General features: G+C 40.7%; 1 protein-coding gene across 1 annotated transcript in view; it reads right to left on the reverse strand.

Moving 5' to 3' along the window:
- Positions 1–14,650, reverse strand: part of LOC137155263 (uncharacterized) — a 156,249-nt gene that overhangs the window by 30,393 nt on the left and 111,206 nt on the right. Inside the window, exons 46-51 of the mRNA XM_067551467.1 lie at positions 13,450–13,800; positions 9,269–9,400; positions 8,298–8,447; positions 7,399–7,515; positions 2,919–3,092; positions 1,950–2,157 (exon numbers count right to left, since the gene is read on the reverse strand). Coding sequence (XP_067407568.1) covers positions 1,950–2,157; positions 2,919–3,092; positions 7,399–7,515; positions 8,298–8,447; positions 9,269–9,400; positions 13,450–13,800 — 1,132 coding nt within the window. The remainder of the gene's footprint in view (positions 1–1,949; positions 2,158–2,918; positions 3,093–7,398; positions 7,516–8,297; positions 8,448–9,268; positions 9,401–13,449; positions 13,801–14,650) is intronic.

Here is a 14,650-nt window from a genome sequence, read left to right on the forward strand (position 1 = left end):
CCTCTAGTGCCATGCAGCTGTGCTCTTTGGCAGCCCCTTCTGTGCTGAGGTTTTGAGGGCGGGTTGGTATGTGCCAAGTGGCTCTGTCTGCACCTACAAGGATCCACTGGCCACTGGTGGTGAGGTTTGTGGTTGCCATGGAAACTACAATAGCCCTTCATACACAACTGCTGGCCAGCTCATCTAGGTCAAGCCTGCTTACTTGCTTTTGGCGCAGCGCCCACATTTAGATCAGTGGTGCCAATTGAGGAGGCCAGGGTGGGAGCATTCATGCCACACACACACACAGTTTTTTTGCACTTGCTCAAAGTTCCACAGGCTGCAGAGCCAGCAGAGCTATGGCCCTACCATTTTAACACAGTGCGCTGTACTAAATCAGGACAGCTGCTGGAGTGGTCCAAAGCGTCTCTCCGGCTATGTGGTTACAATGCCACTTACATTTGACCCAGCTGCCCCTCCATACAGACAGAGGGGCAACCTAGCCAAATTTCAGTGCACCTGCACATTTGCAGCTGCATATGCGGTCACAACGCCACTCAATTTTGACCTGGCCACCCCTCCATCCAGATGAGGGAGCAGCTGGGCCAAATCGTGTTTCAACCTGGCATAGGGGAGTCTGCCAAGAATTAGACTCCTGGTAGTACCGGCTCATGCACTGTGTGAGGAAGAGAGAAGGAGACACAAGGAGACACAAGATCCCTGCGGGATAAGTGGAAACCAGAACATGGTATTAATGTCAATGTCCCTTTCATTTTATCTAAGCATTATGGGGCAGATGGTGCATGGCCTGAATAACTGGACCGTACGCTCAGGAGTTCCATATGGGCTTGAGAGAAGGAACCTTTTCCCCCATTTAGGCTCTGTGGTCATTACTGCAGCTTCAGGGCTGCAGCAATGTGTGCCCCAACTGTCCTCCCTATTGACAAATGAACTCTGCACTGTAAATCCCTTTGGATCTGTGCTCTGCTGCACATAGTGGTTGGTTTCTGCACTCTGCGTGAGGGCTCCCAATCCTATCCTCCCTTTGCATACAGCAGAACTGCATTGATTCCCTATGGTCAGGGCCCTCCTACTAAACTCCAAATAGAAATCACATCACTACTGAATGCCCTGCTATTTTTGGGATGCAGAGAGAATTTCATGCTGCAAGTGGTGTTTGGTGGGTCTTCTGAATTTTCTTTGTTTTTTGTGTGATACAGATGATGATGGGGCCAGCAACCAGGTTGATCATTAATTGGTCAATGCTTGCCTTTTATCTCAGTTCATCTTATTGTTCCAAAGTATGTGATGGTGACATATGTGTAATAGTTTGACTGCTTAAAAAAAAAACAAAAAACCTAGACACTCATCTTTCACAGCATTAATGATCCCAGAACTGTTGAATTGTTTTCAGCAGAGATAGCGAAAATATCCTGTAAAAGCTGGTTGGAAGCTGCATACAAAGTTATACATGATACAGTTTGTGGTACAGTGAATGCCCTTTTGGGGTTAAGTCGCTGGACTGGGACTCAGGAAATTTGGATTCAATGCCCAGCACTGCCACAGATTCTCTGTGTGACCTCGGGCAAGTTATTTTATCTCTGTGCCTCATTCCATAATCTATAACATGGTGATAATGCTAAACTTTCTCCCACACTTTATCTATTTTGTCTAATTAAACTGTGAGCTCTCTGGGGTAGAGACTGGTTGTTTTTTTTACTATGTTTGTACAGCACCTAGCACAATGGGGCTCTGACCTCAGCTGAAATACAAAAACTAATAGATCTAACCCATCTGATGACACACACATTTTTAAGTACTACCCTTTTTATTGGAGAAAGGAAGTACTGTGCCTTTTTAGACAGTATTGGCAGCACACAGCAAATCAACTTGCAAATAATTACAAAAACAGTAGTAACATACATAGAATCCTGTTGCATAAAAAAACTACAAAAGAAACAGCATCCTACCTAGTTTCTGTAACACCAGGGTCAGACTGGTTACTTTAGGGTAGCCAAATGTCAGTAGTGTCTCACTGTTATGAACACTTTGGCAGAAAATTTTCATTTGCTGGCCAACGTAATGCGAACGAACTGTGTACGTTACTGATGTTTGTCCAGCCATAATTTGCACATGATTCTCTCGAGTGGAATTTAATCTTTGAAGTGACACAACCATCTGAAAAAAAGACATGCATATGTACTGAAAACAGACATTCAGAAATAATATCATGGTCTGTTCCCTTTCAGAGAAAGACAGCAGAAGTAAAAGTTATTTTTATCTGTAATTGTTACTAAAATTTACCCATAAACAGCAGAGCTTTAACCTATTCATTCATTATCTATGTATGTTTTTAGTATCAAATATATCCATCTGAATGAACTGCAATCTAACATAAGTTTAATCAATTTTATGTCAAACATTCCTTAAGTTATACCTTATCCCATAAAAAGATGAAAATATGTCTAAGGTTATAAAATAAACCCTTGACATGTGCATACTCACGCCCACACAATTTAGAAGACAAGCGGATTTGTCTCTTAAATCCATGAGGGTACATGTAAGGAAATATTTCCCTGTAAAGTACACAATTCCCATTAAATCATGGGAACTGTATCTCGCTGAGCGATGCAATGCTCTGAAAATCTATTTCTTCAGGACTTGCCTTGCATCTTAAATGCCTGATCATCATCTGCTCTATACTATCAATGATCAAAATGGAACTGACTGGTTCACAAAACCAGCTAATTAATTGTTAAGGTTTTGGGGTGTCATATTTTGGTCTTACTTAGATTATAAACTTTAGGGGGCAGATACCATCTTTATGTTCTGTGTGTGTACAGTGCCGAGGGTTCTGGTCCATGACTGGAGCGCCTCAGTGCTACAGCGATACAAATGATAAATAATAATTCATCAAACAATTTTAAAATGAAAAATACCTGGATAGATGCTGAGACTCCATGTTGTGTCAGCCATGACCAATTGTGCTGGAAATTCGCAGTCAAGTCAGTTCTTGCCTCAGTCTTTTGAATTAGTCCTCCAAGAACCATTAGGCAAGAACCATACAGTGTTTTGATACTGAAGCTCTTTATATCTTTCAGGTCAATGGTTGCCTGTTCATGATAAATATCAATGACATGCAAAAGTGTGAGTTTATAAAAGTTAGCGCTCTCATTAGTCAGGATTCCCTTTTCAGTTCAGGATGCATCTTTGAGAAGAGATGTAAACGAGAAGTCCCAGGTGCTTGTCGCTCATTAAGACTCACATGGCAGCTTTAGGGTACGTCTTCACTGATGGCGGCAAATTCCCACCATCAGATCGATTTATCAGGTTCGATTGAGCAGAAGTGAAGACCCGCTCAATCGATCCAGAAGTCAATTTAATAAACCACCTCTGGAAAAAGAGTAACGCTGTATCAACAGGTACGCATTTCCCATCGGCTCAGCGTAGTGGAGACAGCATGCAGAACAGAATTTAGGAAGCCGACGTAAGTTATGCACGCTACTCTATGTAGCTTGCGTACCTCCCGTCGACTGCCGCCGAATTTGCTGGTAAGTATAGACCAGGCTTTAGAAAGGGAAAGGGATTGTTAACTTTGGTGTTTAGTATGAAATTCCAGTTTGAGTAATTACATTCTGGTTACCTCAGTGTTCCCAGCTTAGGTCATCTCCAGACAGTGAGTTTCTGCTCCCCTTTTTTTCTGTTCAGTGTTATTCAGTGTTCTGTTCACTGCCCTATTACTCTGCACTAGCTCTCTGTTTGGTCTCAGGTGCAATGCAAGGTGGTGTTGACATTGATTTATAAAGCCCTACCAGGTACCAAAGATACTTGAGAGCTTTGCCTCTCTCCTTGTGCATCAACACAATAGGGGAATGCAGCTCACGCATCCTCATTCTTAGTCACTGATTGCCTGGGTGCTGGCATAGTGGAGGGCCCTTGGCTCTGGAATTCATTTTCTCCATGACAGAGCCCAAATCTTAGGGTGTAATGCAAAGCCAGTCCTGCCCAAGGTGACTCCTTCATTTCCCTTTTTCCTTTCAGCTTAATTAATAGAATCAGCATTGAAACTGAGTATTGATGTTTATCCATAAAGTTCTGTATTGTTTTGCAAATGTATGTGCATGTGCCCAGAGATCTACTGAATGAAAGACATTTTTAAAAATAAATACATTTCTCCTGCATTTGCAATTGCATGAGATATTCTCTTCCCGTCCTAAAATGCTGTGTTCCTACATGCTGTTAAACAATTTATTGTTTTTCAGCCTAGACGTGGCCTTAATTTGGTGACGGATCCTTGCGTATAATGGGTGATATGCTTTGAGAGGAAAGGCACTATGTACATGTAATATTACTAAATATAACCATATTACCATAGTGAGGCCCGGACAGCTAATTGCAATTATTGGTCTTTGATTTAGGACATCATGAATTTTTAAAGAGCATAAGCATAAGGTGTGATGTTTACAAACAGAAAATTAATTTTATTTTCAAGAGACTTAGTGTATTATAAATTAACAGCGTTTCTTTCATTTGTCTGTCTGCATTAAAAAGCCAGTAGTACCAGACAAACTTTTATTGGGTGTCTGTGATGATTGAGCTACTATTGGGAGGAAATGTTAAACTGCTTCCTACCCCATAAATAGGGTGTGTGGTTCCTATCATTTACTTGCCAAAATCCCTAAGGGAACCTGGTGCTCTGCTAATAAATGTCAAGCTTCAAAGCCACATTTCCCAGGTATTTTTTGTGGCACGCCTTCCTCCTCTCCATGCCGCTTTACAGCATATGAGTCGTTAGAGATATTTGAAAAGCCCACATTTTTTCATACCTCTACAATTTAACCCAGACGTTTATTGTTAAGGTTTTGCCTTAAATTCTTCCATGCAGCAATGGTGTCAATAGGCAGCTGGTGCCATTTCACGGGCCTCTTATCTCACGAAAAGGTTCTCAAGTGTTTAATTTCATTAGGCCATTTCAGCTAAATATTATTGAAATGGAAAAGCCCAAAACCATATGAATAAAATCCTGTCCAGTTTTTCCACGGCTGAATTGGATCGCTGCATATTGATAACCTGGGGCATACACCTTGCAAGCGTCTGTATTAGGTGGTACAGAATGCTTCGGAGCAGATCGACCTGCTGCACTGCTATCTCAGGTGGTGTGCTGTAGAACAGGGAGCAGCAGCAGCACGTGAGGGAAGGAGAAGGAGAATCTCTGGGCTGCTTCCTCTGTTCCCTATCCCCCAAGCAGCAGAGAGGGGCATCTGAGGGAGGAAGCCTAGATGCTGACTGTTTTAAAAGAGAGAACAGGGTGGGCTGCTTCATATTTTCACAGGACAGAAGGAGAAAGAATAAAGACAAGTGCAAAGCACTTCACTTAGGAAGGAAACATCAGAGGTACAACTACAAAATGAGGAATAACTGACTTGGCAGTTGTGCTGCTGAAAAGGGTTCTGAGGATTGCAGTGGATCACAAATTGAATATAAGTCAACAATGTGATGCAGTGGCAAAAAAGTCAAACCTCATTCTGGGGTGTATGTACAGGCGTGTTGTATGTGAGACACAGGAAGAAACTGTCCTGCTTTACTCAGCCTGGTGAGTCAGCTGGAGCATTGTGTCCAGTTCTGGATGCCACACTTTAGGAAAGAGGTGGACAAATTGGGGTGAGTCCAGAGGAGAGCGACAAAAATGATAAAAGGTCTAGAAAACCTGACCTATGAGGAAAGGTTAAAAAACTGGGCATGTTTAATCTTCAGAAGAAAAGACTAAGAGGGGGCCAGATAATAGTCTTCAAATATGTTAAGGACTGAGATCAATTGTTCTCCGTGGCCACTGAAGGCAGGGCAAGAAGTAATGGGCTTAATGTGCAGCAAGGAAGATTAGGTTAGATATTATGAAAAGCTTTCCAACTATAAGGGTAGTTGAGCTCTGGAGTAGGCCTCCAAAGGAGATTTTTAAGAACTAGTTGGACAAAACACCTGTCACAGATAGTCTAGGTTTACTTGGTCCTGTCTCAGAGCAAGGGGCTAGACTAGATGATCTCGCGAGGACTTTTCTAGCTTTATATTTCTATGATTCTATGAAAAGGAAAGTAGAGCAGGCCCCAAAGCTGGAAGCCTCCTTTGCCTCCTGTAAAAAGTATATTGGTCCAGCCTAAGCCTACTCCCTCAGACTTTCCCCTTCCCCTCCTGGGAAGCAAGGTCAGCTCCTGGGCTCCCCCTTTCTGAGCTTTAGAAGCAAGGAGCAGAGGCCCAGTGCTGTTGGCGCACGAGTGTAGCTCTGCAGACAGGGTAGGGCCTGCCGGAATTAATTGACTTGGGTTAAGAGGTGAGGAGCTCACCCTAATTTGATTGTATTGGAGGCAGCCTGAGATATTCCCTGCCCCCTGGAAAATCTCATCCCACAAGAATCCTGGTTTATTTAATTCATATGGTAAGAAAGCAACAGATTTATAATCTGCCCATTATGGCATGACATGCAAAACCCAAGTGTTTGGCCATTTTTCACACAGTTCACTGGCTTGTGTCACATACTGGCAGGTTTGAAGATTGCAAGGTGTATTTGTATACAGAATACAAGTGGCCTGGTACATTAAACGTCACAACTGGTAAAACAACAAGTTAAAAATGTGCACACCTCGTGATCAGTGCTGGAACTACAACGTGTGCCCTCCTGAGATAGTGCCCAACTGTGGGAAAGAGCAGAAAGCTTAAAAGTAGGTTTTGGAGGACAGGAACAATATTTGTTCTCTAGGACAGATGGATTAAAAGACGGGAAGGTTCTCAAGAGCAGCAAAGCAGCTGGCTGGGATAGAAACTAAGCAAGGAACAGTAACCTGGGAGCGATTATGGAAACAGGGAGGGAAGATGAGTTGGTGGGATGAAGGGAGTGGGATCAGCTCAGATGCTTTTATGTGGAAGCAGGCAAAGGGCAAGAAGTTACTAAACATAAGCTTAAGCTGCTAAAATGTTGAGAACAATCTATGCTACTTGCATTTCCTATATAACATTCACATTGGGGCCTATTTGTTTATGGTACCAAATTGCTACACCTGGCATTGACCACCATTGGAAGACAGGATACTAGGCTAGATGGACCATTGGTCTGACCCAGTATGGCTGTTTTTATGTACTCATGCTAATTTAACTTTGTTGAACTGGGACATTAAATAAGCAGTATTGTACAGCTGCTCTGAAATCTCCAGTGTTGTGGTTTCCTTCAGAAGGGATAATACAGTAATAAAAGCATAAGGAGGAGACAAGATTAGTACATTAAGATGGGGAAGCGTTCCATTATATTTTATCAACAGGGAGTCCTATTTTAACATCTACAATCCTCTTTTCTTTGCTATTACTTTTTGCTTTCCTCGTAGCCTGGTTATTGCCTGGATGTGGGCCACCTCAAACCAAAGGACAACATACCTGCAACTCAATCCTGTCTTCTATTCTCAGGGTCTTCAATGCCTGTATGTTATGTGTGAGCTTGTAGTTTATAGACACATGATCCAGCTTCTGAAAAAAGCTCAATTCTTCTGTAATCTGTTTTGTCAGCACAAAATATGTTATCACCTATATGCAATGCCTCTCCAGTGGCTAACCATAACTATGAGTTCTGCTGCATAAGGGCAAACATTTTGTAACAGATATCATAACATCTGTATAGGTTATAATAGAATGTGGGTTTTGTCATACATCTTATTTTTTTTAAAACTGGAGGGATCATGCAATAGTGCTGGTGTTGCACAAAGGAAAGACTCTTAAAAATGAAGAGTTTTGTTACATCTTGGAGATGGGCAGGGTGGGGCATTCCTGATGTCAAATGCGTTGCTATAAGGGATAGTGCAGTTCGAAAAATTTAAAAAATGTTGTGAGGATTGAGTGGCCCAATAGTTTAGGGCCCAACCCAGTGCCATTAAAGTCAATGGGACTCTATCTTTAACTTAAGGGATATTCGTTTGGGGGCCTTCAGCCTGATCTAAAGGCCACTAACATCAACGGCTTTAGATCAGGCTCTTTAATTAATTCGGCTTTCTATTGAAGAGGCTGGATAAATATCCAGGTTGAGTGACAATAGTCTCGTGAATGATCTCATGCTATTCCTGAGTGGGCATGTGCTGTGGCACAATCACTTTCATGCCTGGTTTAACTGTAGCTTGTAAAGCCATGACAGAGCCCGGTCATGGTATATCTTTTAATGCACCATCCATAGTTCTAACAAGGCTCCCTATGTCACCTATTCCAAACGAAAAAAATAATGGTCACCAAATCAGCTCCATGTTTCTAACCTTTACTCTGTACAACAGGTATGTGGAGACACTCACTTGTTTGTTGTCCACACTAAACTGAATGAATCTTTTATAGAGGTCACCATTTTTCTCTGAAGTCACATCCACTAATGTTCTTGCAGGAATGCCAAGGTCAATGGCTCCTTGAATATTATGAGTTAGCAGGACATCCAGGTCTTGTTTGTTCTGTTAACAATTTCACACATATAAAGGTTTAAAACAGGATATGCTTCTCACAATGCATGTAAAAGAGTTTACTTCTTGTGGTCTATACAGCTCAAAGAACAATACGGTAAATCCAGTTCTCCTCACACTCTGGCATAAATTAGAAATAACTGTGTTGAAGTTAATAGAGTTACACTATTTGTATACTTCCATCTAGTAATATCTGACAATAAGAAAAGCCAAACCACACAATTGGCAAAAGGAAGGCAAGCTATAACCTCCATCATTTTATTGTGTCATTGAAGAAAGAAAGAGAAGTTGATTGAACTAGCCACTGCCCTATCAAGTTGCACTATTGAACACAGAGTTCACTTTATTGATCAGAAACCTTTTCCTTCTCCTATCATGTGCACTGCTATAGACTTTTATTGTGATTAAATGGTATTACAGTAGGAGGAGATATATCTGAAGTTAGCATCTCTATCTTTGTATTTCACATGGTATTTACTATCAAAATATAATAAAAGTTATAATAGTATAATATAAAAACAAATAAATCTTTAAGGAACATAACAAGAAAGCAATTCAGAAACTTGAGATGGGCTGTATTATGTTATCCATAGCATTCAATTTACTGTACATTGTAGCAGCCAACTGTTCAATTACTTAAACTGCATGATGAATTTTAATGTTGTCTTAAACTATATATTTGTCTATTAGTTAACAATTGTTAAATGACAAAATTGCTGTTTTCCTACCTGTTTTTCCTAGTAATAAAACAATGGTATGTAAGGATGAGTCACACTTCACCCCACAATCATTCCAGTCAGCACGATACTTACATCAATGGATTTTAGTATCAGAAGTCCTTGTAATGTACTTTCATCGACAATGACTAGCATTTGTGAATCTAGGTTCATTCTATCTATCAGGATGTAGCCTGATCCATCCATTTTTATTGGTGTTCCAAGAGCCTGCAATAATTAAAATAAACAATCCGCTTGAAAATTATTTGCTGTAGCGTCTTGTAAGTTTATGTAACCTTCCGCCCCCCCCCCCCCCCCCCTAATAAGTGGATTGTGTGGCGTCTGGCTAGAAGATAGTAAATCAGACAGCATGATAGTATAGTACATGGTAAATATCAGAACCCTTTTGTAAACAGTGAAGAGAGTGTATAAATTGCTTCTTCCTCCTGCCTTTTTAAAAATGTCTGCTGATATTTTAATATGCGGTATAGCATAAATAGGGCACAAGATCATATGGCAACCTTTCTTGACTACTCTATGTCAGATTCAGTGTTGTGCTTTGCATTACTCTGGTGATACAAAGCAGCCATCAGTTCAGTGAAGCTAAGTTTCTGGCTGCTTTTGCATGGCAGTGGTGCAAAGCAGCCAAAGTGTACTGATAAATCTGGTCCCTGTGTAGTCAGAGCCATCCTAATAGACACAGTGTGCTGACCTTTCCGAATGTGCAGCCCATTCAGTGATAACGTATCTCCAAAAATACTTTCCACTTTCACCTCTTCTCCTTTTCTTTCCACCTCCTAGCTATCTGTAAGCACTGTGGGATCTCGGTACATGGTAAAAAAAATGTAGGACTGCAATAAGATTTTCCATAAAGGATAATGCTGTTTATCACTTAGTTTAGCTGCTGTTTTTACTATGAGTCTGATTCTCTACATCCCTAGCACACAGGTGTAAATGTATCCACAACGTGCAGGACAGTAATGTGCTGCCGAGTCTGAAATGGCAGTGATTTGCACTCACATCACACAGGTGTATATGGCTAACAAGGTGTCAGGACAATGAAGAGTCAGGCCTCTGGGTTTTTAGGAGATGAACATTTCTCTTCCCTCCCCTACCCCTGTTTTTCTTCCTCATTTCCTGTACCCAGGAGAGGAGTCAGCCTGCTCCTGAGCTCCCTTTTTGGGAGAAATCCTTCCAGAAGAGATGGGGTGGGTCTTTGTCACTGCAGCTGCATAGTACAAAAATCATCAACTCTCATTTTGTACAGGGTGGGTGGAAATTCACCACCTATGCCCAGTGGTGAGGTCACTGCTAAGGGCATGGATAGCTATGCAGTGGCTAGACATACCCATGTGGCTGGCAAAGCTGGGCTGCTTGCCAGCTCCACACGGCCCTTCTGATGTAGGATGCTTTGGAACTAGGTCGGGGTGAGGCAAGGTCATTGCAGTAACTGTGGCCACAAACTCCAAAATTAGGAGGTGCACAGAGCTGTAACTTCTACTGACGGCCAAGAGCTGGAATAGTGGCAGCAGACACACTACAGAGCTGTGCCCATAGGTTAAGGGGTTGATTCTATCCCTTCCAATCCCCTGCTTAGTTCCCTGAACAGAGTCTAGTTACTTTGACTGTAAATAATGCTCTGGGGTGAATGTCATCCAATGTAAAGAACCTATTTGTATCATGGGCTTGATGCTATGTCTATTTAATTAATAGTAATAGTGAGTTTAATAGTGCAGCATTAGGCTCTATATTTGCTGGTAGTTGCACTGAAGTTGGCTGGAATCAGAATAGTGTTCTTTAAGTTATTCTGCTTTATTTGTGATGTTTTAATAAACACTCAAAACACATGTTCTCCAAATGAAAAAGTGCAGCATATTTACTAGGAGCACAAAGCCCAGGGTATGGGTCCATAACTGCACAATTATATAGGGTACTAAAAAGGAATATTTATATATATACAAGGATAGAATTTCCCATTTTGGAGAGAAAAATGTTATTGTGCTTCTTACATGTCCTTACATGTTGATAAAATGTTGTGGAGAAGTTACAATTCTTTAGGGTGTGGTCTTGGCTAAATATCTCCTAATGTTCATTCGCTCTCAGTAACTGCCACACTGTGAAGGCTCATAGAGTGACAGTTGCTCGAGCAGTGATTTATTACAAAACAAATTAAAACCTATCACATTTATTCACTAATAAGTTAAAGGTGAGAGTAGCAGGCAGGGCCCAGGCACAGCATATGGATGCAATAAAACTTGACAGAGTAAGAGTTTTACCTGTGAATTAAAAATTCAGTATTGGGTGGTAGATAGATAGCACACTATGATATATGAGACACTACAATATCTTCTTGTACTCAGATATGGAAGTAACTAGAGCTGCCTGAAATATTTTTAGAGAAAGAAATTTTGTTTTTTCCAGTGGAAAAAAGGAAAAACAGAAAATTTCAATTTCTAGAAACTTTGCTATAATTTCCAAACCCTGAAAACTTTCAAACAAACTTCAGTGATGTGGAACTGCTATGTAAAATAATCTAAAAATACTGATCTATAATCATTTTATGAATACTGTGTATGACCTGGTCAGTGAGGCAAAGTAACTATATTGGTTTCTTAGACTTTCCTATATGAATATATTAGCCTCGCCTAATAGGGAGCTGTTGGAAAAACAGGCAGAAAAGCAACACAATGGATCTAGACATACAACTTCCCAACAAACACTTCAGGGGCAATTACCAGACAGTGGCCTACTTCCAGGCTCCAGCCAGTGCTAATGCTGGGAACTAACAAATCAAAGTGCTATACACAATTAAAATATTATCTGTTTCCTGAAAAGGGAGTTGATCAAAAGACTGGCCAACATGTCTTCAGCATAATTTGCTCGTTTGTCAAAGTCTAAATGCTTTTCAGAGTCTTTCAACAAAGTTCCTCTGGAAACAAGGCATGGTGCTGACAGAGCTCTGCCTGCCAGGTTTTAAAAACTGCCTGGTTTCCTGCCAGCCCACCATGCAGACTGCCTTGGAGTCAGGGGTCCCAGGACTCCTAGGGTCCACAGCTCCAGGGATGCCCACCTGGCAGACTGCCTTACAGCTAGGATTTCATCCCCTTTTGTGAAGAATGTTGCAATTTAGGGGGTTTATTTCATTTAGATTTTTGAAATATTGAAATCCTCCATGAAGCGAAATTACCTTTCTCTGCACAGCCCTAGTTATACCTCTGTTTCTCTCTGCTAGTTAAGTTTCTATGGACAAATAAATCATACTTGTTTTTGATGAAGCTGTCCTGAGTCACTGCATTTCACACTGGTCACAAACTCCCAGAGAGGATGCTATAGCTGGACCCAAACACAGCTGGGCCAGCTGACTAAAGATAGTTGTTGAAATAGGAGGAGGTGTAGCTTGTGATCCAGTCTAAAGTGGAGTAAGCTGTGGGGTTCTACTCTGGGAGAAGTGCAGGTAAGGCATGTCACTTGGAAGGAGAGCCCAGAGACAGACAGGGGAGAAATCATGGTGTATTTCAAACTGAACCATAAAACAAACATTCTGGGGGTAAACACTGAAAATGTCCATGGATTTTTTTAAATTTTCAACCAGCCCTTTAAATAACTCATCTCAAACACTACAGTATGCGGCAACTGTTGGTAAATATTGACTTTAATCAGTCCTTTAGCAATCTCAATTTTCTATAAAGATGCATGGAAATTTCTGCAACTGAAAATGATCTAATTAAAATTATATTTACATTTTGCCTCCCCAGGTTGTTAAGATATTTTTATATAGTCGCGGGACATGCTTTTCAGCAGTGTTGAGCAAACACAACTCCAGCTGAAGCCAATATGAGTACTCAGTACTTCTGAAAATCAGTACCCCAGGTGCTTTAACTGTTATCTCTTACAGTAAATACCAAGGCATTTTAGAGTAAATATCCACAAACAGTGTGGGCCAAAGTATACAAATCCATTCACTTTGGGGTGTAAGTCAGGGCAGAATTTGGCCCTATGCCTTATGATAGTCTTGTTACAGTGTTTTTGGTTCCAAGAGTGGAACATTAATTTTATATATTTTAAACTTAGAAAGGAATGTGGCGTCTCCACAGGATTCATTTTGGTTACAGTAACATCTTCTGAATTTCTTTACAGCAAAGTCCTGGCTCTGCTCCCACTGATGTAGTTAGGAAATCCTCCATTACCTGCAATGGAAGCAGTACTGAGCCTTGTGTTAGAACTAGCTGCAGCTAGGAATGAGTAAAAGTGGCTATCTTTTATAAGCCAGGCAGTACCTGCATTGCTTTGCATTTGTTCTCTATAAGCATTTTCCATTGAAGTTTGTTTTCCACTTGAAGGTCCCCTTTGGCTTGAAATTCACAAACACCTGATTTCAATTCTATATCAAGACCATATTTTAACTCTTTTCCTGCTATGATGGACAACTTGTTTTCTGCTGGTATTTCCTTCAGCTGAGGTAGTTCATGCTTGAATTCAATTTCCATTGTGACCTTTGGCTGGCATTCTGCTCTCACTTTCAGACTGGCAGACTTGCCATCTGTTTTGAGGGTACAGAGAAGTTCTGCTTGGCAGCCATCCCTCTGAATAGATCCAATGAGCTGTGACTGAGCCGGGATATTGAGATCCTATCAAGAGACAAATATCCTTTTGGATTATAAATCCACATTGGGACTAATTCAGGATGGTCACATTAAAATGGTCACATGAGATGATATCAGTAAAAGATTCCGAGACAAAGCCTGAAGTCTTTATTAGCCATTTACTCAGGCAAAACTGCCACTGAAGCTAGTGAAGTGGGAGTTTTGTCTGAGTAAAGACTGAGAAAGGACTTGGGGATCTGGCTCCTAGAATTTACAACTTCTTTATAAATAGCATAAAGTCTTTAAATTACAAGCATTCAAACTTCCTAGTTCCTCAATTTAGGAAGGTCTATTGACCATCCCTGGCTTAATTCAGACCAGAAGCATTTTGAATTTTGAGACTACACTAACTTGCATAAAAAAAGGTAACGTTCTTACAAGTGGCATTCTATGTAACCTGAGCGAAAAATGAAAAAACAATGTTTGTAAAACCAATTAAAATTGCAAAGCTATTTCTGCATGGTTTTCATGGTTCAAAATTGAATATTTAAAAAAAGTTTCAGGAAAAATATTGTAAAATGTTGGTAATTTGAATTTTAGTTTTTCCTCTTTCTGTCACTGAAGGCAATACAGTGAATGATATCAGACTTCTTCCTTTTACCTTTTGACACCTCATAGCCTTTTTAAAAGAAGGTCAGACTGGAAAAATTAGTGGCAAAAAAATGAAAAATTGGAAATAAACTCCCAAAAGCCTTGGGAATCATTCTTTCTATTGCATTCAGTGGAGATGCAAGGGAAAAACCAAACATTTCAAAATTTCTGGTTTCAGTGGGAAAAAAAAAAGAATTCTTTTGAAAGGAACAAAAACTTTTGACAACTTCTCCTGGAGCATTGT

This window comes from Emydura macquarii, unplaced genomic scaffold, assembly GCF_026122565.2.
Source record: "Emydura macquarii macquarii isolate MOO-44397 ecotype Brisbane River unplaced genomic scaffold, CSIRO-AGI_Emac_v2 contig_1348, whole genome shotgun sequence".
NCBI classification, from domain to species: Eukaryota; Metazoa; Chordata; order Testudines; family Chelidae; genus Emydura; species Emydura macquarii.